Source organism: Drosophila takahashii, chromosome X, assembly GCF_030179915.1.
Source record: "Drosophila takahashii strain IR98-3 E-12201 chromosome X, DtakHiC1v2, whole genome shotgun sequence".
Taxonomy (NCBI): Eukaryota; Metazoa; Arthropoda; class Insecta; order Diptera; family Drosophilidae; genus Drosophila; species Drosophila takahashii.
The window spans coordinates 22174856-22184223 of record NC_091683.1 but is presented as its reverse complement, the minus strand read 5'-3'; the positions used below and the strand labels follow the sequence as shown (position 1 = coordinate 22184223).

Below are 9368 nucleotides of genomic sequence, written 5' to 3'. Positions count from 1 at the left end.
TAATCCAAGGTCTATGCAGCTGAACTCTAGATAGAAAATATTTCAGACAAACTGCCAGAATTTCTTCGGCTTCGACTGACGTGGAAATTAAGTTGTTTGTCTCCGTCTTAACCGATGATAACGACAGAGCAAAGACAACAAATCGAACAGATTTATAGATATCGCAAATCACTATGATCATACACACACTTTTTATGATATACAACATTTAAAAGAAATGGTTTTTGTTGGTGGAGCAAACATGTTTAGCATCAGAGGAGTTTCTATTTTTACAATTAAACAACAACAAAAAAAACAAACAAAAACAAATGAAAAAATATATTTTTTGCTTTACAAATTTTGTTTATACTTTAAAACTTTTAAAATTTTTTTTATGCTTTATATATCTACGTATATAAAACATACATATTATTAAACCAATAAATTCTTTATATTTATACACAAAAGGAAACAAAAAACAAAAGGAAAAAAAGAAAAAACAACATTTTTTTTTTAATTATATACAAATAATGCTGTTTTGAATAAATATGGTTTTTTGGATTTATTTCAAAACGCAGCGAAAAGCGAAAAAAAAACGGAAAAAAAAACAAAAACACACAAAATAATCTATGTTGGTTTTATTTTTGTTGGTTTCTTTTGCAGATCACAACACCTTTTGTTATTCCGAAGTTGACTTGTTTGAATACTTTTTTAAAAATTTTGATTTCATTTTTTGATTTTCTTGTTTTCTTTATTATTTGCGATTATGTGACCCAACCCAATCATAGCCATCCAAAGCATCCGAACGAACTCCATTCTAAATTCAAACTATAAAAGAAAACTGCCACTTTCTTGAGGATTCAGTAATGTTACATAAGAGTCAAAATCTGCCAAGTGGGCCACCCCTGTTCCGAAGGTCCGATTTTCATCGATCTTTTTTACTTTTCCGGTTCACAACGAAAATATAAGAACTTCATTTGAACGGTTTTGCGAAATTTTGAGTTTTACCGGAGTTATAGGGGTCAAAACATGGCATTTTTGACACTTTTTCGAAAAAGTTGCACTCAGTCAAAAATTCATAACTTCGGAACGGTAAGAGATATCTTTATGATGTTTTCACTAATCGCTCAAGAATTATTATGGCTTTCCATAAAAAAATTTAAAAAAAAATTAAAAATTTTTTTTCTTAAAAATAAATCAACATTTTTTTTTTGTTTTTATTTTTTTCAGTGTTCTTCACCAGCTATAGAGTTTAAAACCATTTGAAAATGAAGTTTGATTCATTACGAAAAAGATAAAAAAAAAAAAAAGAGGGGCCCGGACAAAGGTTTTTCGCAATATCGATTTGAAGAAGGGCGCACAGCGGTTTTCCATACAAAAACGGCTTGCTCGTGAAAATTGGCTGGTCAACACATGCCGTTGCGCGCGTAGCGTCAGCCGACTGCAGCTGTCAATGAGGCACTTCTTGTCGTTTTGTATGGGAATCCGCTGTGCGCCCTTCTTAAAATCGATATTGCGAAAAACCTTTGTCCGGGCCCCTCTTTTTTTTTTTTTTATCTTTTTCGTAATGAATCAAACTTCATTTTCAAATGGTTTTAAACTCTATAGCTGGTGAAGAACACTGAAAAAAATAAAAACTAAAAAAAAATGTTGATTTATTTTTAAGAAAAAAAATTTTTAATTTTTTTTTAAATTTTTTTATGGAAAGCCATAATAATTCTTGAGCGATTAGTGAAAACATCATAAAGATATCTCTTACCGTTCCGAAGTTATGAATTTTTGACTGAGTGCAACTTTTTCGAAAAAGTGTCAAAAATGCCATGTTTTGACCCCTATAACTCCGGTAAAACTCAAAATTTCGCAAAACCGTTCAAATGAAGTTCTTATATTTTCGTTGTGAACCGGAAAAGTAAAAAAGATCGATGAAAATCGGACCTTCGGAACAGGGGTGGCCCACTTGGCAGATTTTGACTCATAAATATAATAAATAAATAGATATACACGATTGCAAGCACCTGAAAATTCCTGGAGTGCAGGCGGCCCGAGCTTCTTGGGTCTCAAGATCCGAGAATTGGTATCGCCGCCAAAAGGCCTCAGTCCCCGCTTAATGGTTGTAAATACGGACGATGTCTTATATAAGTATTGTAACTTCTTTGTGTTTTTGTATTATTACGAGTAGAGAAACCGAGAACCGATTCCGATGCGTATATAAATGAAATTGCATCGAGTCCAGATCGATTCGGATTCGAATTCGGATTCGGGTTCGGATCCGAGTTCTGTAAGCAATCGCGTAATTTGTAAACTTTTAGTAGGCAGTATTTTATACAAAGAAAATAGCAAAGAAAATACCGAAAATAACTTAATCTATTTATATAGTAAACGAACGCAATCTGTAAATTAAAATTAACAAGATGTTTTTAAATTACATTATAGTTGACTTTTTCCGTGAAAAAAACAAGAAAAGAAAAACCAAATAAGAAATGAAGGCAGACGACTTCTCGCTTTGTTCACCATTAATATTTGTAAAATATCAATACTCCCAATTAGCAAACCGATCGAAGAACGAATTGTGGAAATAAGAATTAGAGGAATGCAACTAATAGACAGACGAATACGAGGACGAAGACCATTAACCCATTGACTTGAACCACTCAATACAATAACTGAAAAGTAAAACGAACAAATCAATTTGAAACGATTTGAAATTAATAATAAATGCGAACATAATGTTAACGTAGCCGATTAGCCTTTAGATCACATATAGCGCATATTTTACACAAGCGTAGTGAACCAATTTCCAAACTAAACTTAGAAACTCCACAGACCCCAGATACACAGATCCAGCAATCACCACCTACACTATGAGTTTAGTTTTACCAACAACCGAAAAGCATTTAAATCAGTTGAACTAATTCAAAAAATGGTTAATTTCTGAATAACTTGTGATTTAGTATTTTATTTTTGTATTCGAATGATAATTTTCAAGGTATCCACTTCAGGACCTCTCAATTCGAAATCTTAACTTTGTGCAGATTTGTACGATAACTGTCCCATATCATTTAACTGCCACTGATCTTTAGTATATTCTAGAAATTTATTAAACGAGAGGAGTTGATCGTTTTTGATGACATATTTTCCCAAATCAGTTTTGTAGGATTTCATAATTCCCCCCCACACACACTGCATTCAAATATCTTCGCACACAGGCGTGTATATAGCCATCCACAGGGACACGGAATGAAGTGAAGAGCTGATCCGATCCAGGTGTGGATATGGTGCGGCTATATCGGCCTGCAAATCAGCTTCCCGTTCGGATCTGCACTACATATATAGCCACCTCTCATATATTTACAGATACGTATTCAAATCGACGCGGACATAAATTAATATTTAATCTTAAGTCAGAAATAAAACATTACCTCATACTTTAAAAACTTATGAAGACAGTTACATGTAGAACACTCGAAAATATATAGATTATATACAATATACACGATAAATATAGGACATTTTTTTGTAGCAATCGAACTTAGGCTTTATGAAATTCTATCATTTATGAAACGAATACCACATATGATTTTCTTGTTGCGAAAAAGGGAAAGGAAAGAAAGGGGTGAAAGTGGTGTGGAGGAGGAGGACAGGAAGAAAGGATATGGATATTCCCATCCCGGGGAACCAGTTTCTGTCCTCGTTAATTGGCCCCCTTTCTCAGCTCGCGACTCTTTGTACATTTTTGCACTGTAAAAAATAAAATATAAAATATATAACAATATAAATTGCTTGCTAAACAAAAGGTAAAACAAACGAATGGAGAACGCGCAAAGTTTAACATATAATATATACATACATAAACACGCATATATATATAGACATATATATATATATATACAATGAAGCGACGTTATTTATATATACGCCTACAGAAACATGCAAAAAAAAACTATTATATACAAAAAATATATATACATACATATATAAATATATATATACAATACTTATTTACATTGCGTATTTTAGCGTTTTATTCGACATCGGATATAAAAAAAATAAAACCAAAACCAATCGTAGAAACGCTACAAAAGTGTTCTTTTTAACAAGAAAATAATTACAAATAAATACGGAGAGCGAAAAATAGGAAATTAAAGTAAGCAACAGAAAATATTTATACACAGAGATGAAAAAAAAATCGATGGGAGGACGAGAAGTTTTAATTGAATAACTAATTTTACAAAAGGAACAGACTTTCTTTGCCAATCGCTGTAAATATCAAGCAGAAACTTAAACACTTTTCTGGCGGGTTCTTTTGATTTCTCTTATTTTGAAACTGCCTCCACTATTCGGTCGCAGCCCCCAGCCACGCCCCCCGGAAACTAACAACACAACACAGCAATGCTAAAGTGCTTTAATCAAACTGGAACACAGACAAGAAACCCAATAAACACACTTCTCTTAAGTAAAATTAAAAACTTTTTACAAACAGACAAAATAAAACACATGAACAGAAACTCTGCCAAAATCAAGCTAATAAGAAATAAATAAAATGCGAAATTAAAAAAGAAATCTTCTCTAAAGTATAGCAACAAATTGTAAAACAGAAAATAATATGAAAAAAATAACTAATTATACATAAATAATTAAATTACAAACGACGAGCAGAACGAATAATAAGAATGGAAATTAAAAAAGCTTATTTTATATATTCAAACATACAACAATAAAATAAACAAAATGACCATTAATGAACTAAATTATATATGAACAGATTATAAACCGAAATATAGTGTATATCAATGATTTTTAACCATGTAAAGAAATTGAACCAGTCTTTTTCGAATTCCAATAATTTTCAAATGGTCCGACAACAGCACACAGAGTTAGTGACGGAGCGAGAGGAGTAAGGGTTAGAGCAGCGCATTATTATTAACTAATTTAATATGCAATATATCTACTATATTAAAGAAAAAGCAAACAAAAAAATGAACGAGGAAAATTAAAATATACACAGCAAAGGAGAACATAAAATGAACACATTTTAAAAAAATGAAAATAAAACGGAAAAAATTACAAAAAAAAAACACTCAAATAAAAAAAAAACAGAAGAAAAAAACATAAGCACCGCTAGTTTTTTCATTTCCCATCGATTCCCCAGCAGCAACAAATTGTATAAGAAGTTCAACGATCCATATTTGGATCACATTTCCTATTGTTTGGTCAAAAATACAGATTTTCTGGGGGGAAAATGAGGAGTTGACAACCAAAAATAACGATATCCATCACTTTTTGAAACACTAATTTTTTGACTGATTTTCGCTGTTTTATCACAAAGGAGATCAACGAGGTATGAAAGTTCATATTTCGATCACTATTTCCATTGTTATGGCTAAATAGAGCGTTTTAGGGTAAAAATATTAGTTATCTAAAAAACATGATTTTTTCCTAGATTTTTAAAAGTGCCGCCAATACTCTATGCATTTATTTTCAATTTCGAAAATGCAGTACGGTCTGTGGTTTGTGTACGCGCTAACGTAGCAAAGACATACACCCTCCGCCGTTATCAGGGATGTGTAAACGCCGATAGTCGCCATCAAACATCGATATCTTTAAAATGAGTAAAAACATCGATGCATCGACGTTTCCATCAACCTTCCACCTCTAATAATTAATCGTATTTTGTTCGTCATTACGTTGATTTCTTCGTTCGTTTCGTGTTTTTTTTTTAAAATGGCCGATACAAAGGGCGTGAGTAGCCGCTGTTTATTTGTACAAGTGTCGATTGCAAGTCCGGTTGAATCGGTCGGCGAATGGGTGTGCCGCCAGTGTACATACATACATACGGAGATTGCACTCCGGATGGGAATTGCATTGGATGCAAACGATGCCGATGCCGCTGTTGATTTGTTAGCCGCTCCTCCTCCCCCGTCCGTTTATTGGCCGCTCCTCCTCCCCCGCCGTTCGTCCACTCGGCTGCGATGGGAAATGGGAGCGGGGGAGATGGAAACCAAGTGATTCACGACATGCCGGCGGCGTCGACATTCTTCCTTTGTTTCCGGGATCTCCCCCGCTCCTCCTCTCTCCTCCTTGCCCTCATCTTCGCTCGCCTGTGACCTACATAGTATCGCATTTTAGTCCGGAGAAATGGGGGCCCAAGAGAAATTTCCGCCGCGCGTGATGGGCATTCAAATCGAGCCAAGCATTCGCTTTCTAAGACCCAAAACACTAACTACCCGACAAGCCCTAAAAAACAAAACAATGAATAGCTCTACCTCAAATGAAAATATTGTTAGGACTTAAAGGTCTTTTCACCCAAAACTTAAAGATCCCTTTACAAAATTTCGGGTTATAATAATGTTATAATAAATACTTATAAAAGACTTGTTCCTAACTTAACGAACCTCAAGAAACTCCGCTTAAAGGGGTTTCAATTATTTAGATTTTAAAACCATATTCCTGGTAGTGAAGTAAAATAATAAGAAATGAATAATCCGCAATATTATAATATAATAAATATAAATATAATATGCCGCTCCAATTTAAACCCTTTTAAACCAATTTCTCATTTTTGCAAATCTAAACAGATTTTAAATTTCAGTGCCACTGATAATAAAGGTCAACTCAATAGAGTTTATTATTATTACGTGGATATTTATCAGTTTTGTTAACGTCGAATAATTAAAAAAATATTTAACAAATGTACATATTTTATTTTTTATATATTTTATTTATTTTATAGTCGAACACTTTATAATAATAATAATATTTTATTTATTTATATATTTTATCTGCCAGGCTCTATAAACTATCTTTATTTGGTTCTGTATACAAACAGTGCATTTATTTAAATGCCTCCTCCTTATATTGATGCACTTAATTATCTTAGTCATAGAAATCTAACCGGTAGTGAAAAATAGAAAACAATTATAACATGGTAATCCGAATAGGATAGGATAAGATATTTAGAGGTTTTGATTTTATACCCATTAATTTCGCTGATCAATGTAAAATTATATGAGTTACCCAAAAAAAAAAGAGGTTTTGACCTTTGATGATTCGATCTAAGTTATTCAAAAAATATTTTAAATTGATATTTAAAGATCCCAAAAAATATTTTCTTTAAAGTTATTAAACCAAAGCTAATGATTCACATATTTCTCCACAGTTTTCCAGCATCGAGACTCCCGGCTATGTGGGCTTCGCTAACTTGCCCAACCAGGTTCATCGCAAGTCCGTGAAAAAGGGCTTCGAGTTCACGCTGATGGTGGTGGGCGAATCCGGACTGGGCAAGTCCACGCTGGTCAACAGCCTCTTCCTCACCGATCTCTATCCCGAGCGCATCATTCCGGATGCCATAGGTGCGCCCTTGACCTTTGTCCATCCTTTTTTTAAACTTATTTATTATTTCACAGAGAAACAAAAGCAGACGGTGAAGCTGGAGGCATCGACGGTGGAGATCGAGGAGCGCGGCGTCAAGCTGCGACTGACGGTGGTGGACACACCCGGATTCGGCGATGCCATCGACAACTCCAACAGCTTTGGCGCCATACTCGAGTACATTGACGAGCAGTACGAGCGCTTCCTGCGCGACGAGAGTGGCCTCAACAGACGCAACATTGTGGACAATCGCATTCACTGCTGTTTCTACTTTATATCGCCCTTTGGCCATGGGTGGGTAGCCCTTTTCTCTGGTGATTTAAGCAATTAATAACCTTAATCTATATGCTTTCTGCAGCCTAAAGCCCCTCGACGTGGAGTTCATGAAGAAGCTGCACTCGAAGGTCAACATTGTGCCCGTGATCGCCAAGGCCGATTGCCTGACGAAGAAGGAGATCCTGCGCCTCAAGTGCCGCATTATGCAGGAGATCGAGAGCCACGGCATCAAGATCTACCCACTGCCAGACTGTGATTCCGACGAGGACGAGGACTACAAGGAGCAGGTGAAGCAACTGAAGGAAGCAGTGCCTTTCGCCGTCTGCGGCGCCAACACTCTGCTCGAGGTCAAGGGCAAGAAGGTGCGCGGCCGCCTCTATCCGTGGGGCGTGGTCGAGGTGGAGAATCCCGATCACTGCGACTTCATCAAGCTGCGCACCATGCTGATGTGAGTAAACTATTATTTTATTTGTCTTTTAGGTAACTCATATGTATTTTCTTGATAGCACCCACATGCAGGACCTGCAGGAGGTGACGCAGGAGGTGCACTACGAGAACTACCGCTCCGACCGGCTGGCCAAGGGCATCAAGGGCAAGGAGAACGGCGTGAAGGCCGATCGGGACCGGGACAGCAACTCGCAGGTGGTGGCCAATACACTGGGCGAAAAGGATCGCATTCTGCAGGAGAAGGAGGCCGAGCTGCGGCGGATGCAGGAAATGCTCGCTCAAATGCAGGCGCGCATGCAGGCCCAGCAATGAGCAGGCTCGTATATATATACTATATATACGCGCTGAGCGGAGGCGGCAATCTATACATAGTTATACACACAACTCGTATATATACATATACACAACATATATTTTGTACGCAGATTTTGGTTGCGATCGCGCTTTAATTCTACTCTCAATTGTGAAACGACGGGCGCTAATGATTCTGTATTAATTTCGCATTCTCCATATACATATATATATACAAATAATCGTAGGATCTAGGTATACACACCATATACATTTATACACACACAACCAACACCTGCCACGTAGGCAAAACGTCTGCAATGCAATTGCGCTCCATCAAAGAAAGAAAAACCAACCATCAGCGAACTCACTTCATATCACTCCTATCAAGCGAAACACACACGAAAACAACTGTATTCCTACTATGTATTTAGACGCGATTAACAATGGATTATTATTGTACTCTGCATTTAGGCTAAGCGAATCCAATCCGATTTATATTGTATGTTGATTCATTTTTGTCTGTTTACCCTTTGTGTGGTCTCAAAGCGAGCGATTTATTTAGGTTATACATACACGCAATGTGCGCGGCAGCCTTCCCTTCCGATTTTACTCGACGGCCACGGGGCGTTATCCTCCAGCTCCGCCCGATTCCTAAGCACGATCTGATTGAACAAGCAGTGATCCCCTCCTAGGCGGTCCCAGGATCCCGTGGCCAGTTGCAGAAACTCGGTTTGGCAGGCTGCCCGCTGAGAAGTGTACTCCTCAATCGGATAAAAAAAAAACCAAAACGTGAAATCTCTTTTATTATGTATATGAAGTCTTTTTTAACCCAACATAATCCTCTATGAATACATATATATGCTTTTTATACAAGTTTTAAAACATGCATTTCATTTGTCAGTGGGGTTGGGAGTCATAATAGTCTGCAAATAAGTTAATAAAATATTGTTTACCTATTTAAAAAAAATACTATATGGACTTAAATTTGTAACATTGAAAACTGC

The 9368-nt window shown here is 36.2% G+C and overlaps 1 protein-coding gene across 1 annotated transcript; it reads left to right on the top strand.

The window, feature by feature from the left end:
• The first annotated feature begins 5622 nt into the window (after window positions 1–5622).
• On the top strand, window positions 5623–8712 carry Septin1 (Septin 1). Its single transcript, XM_017153810.3, has 5 exons — window positions 5623–5718; window positions 7136–7328; window positions 7383–7641; window positions 7706–8071; window positions 8130–8712. The coding sequence occupies exons 1-5, from the start codon at window positions 5701–5703 to the stop codon at window positions 8380–8382; spliced, it is 1089 nt and encodes a 362-aa protein (XP_017009299.1). The 5' UTR covers window positions 5623–5700; the 3' UTR covers window positions 8383–8712.
• The last annotated feature ends 656 nt before the right edge of the window (window positions 8713–9368 follow it).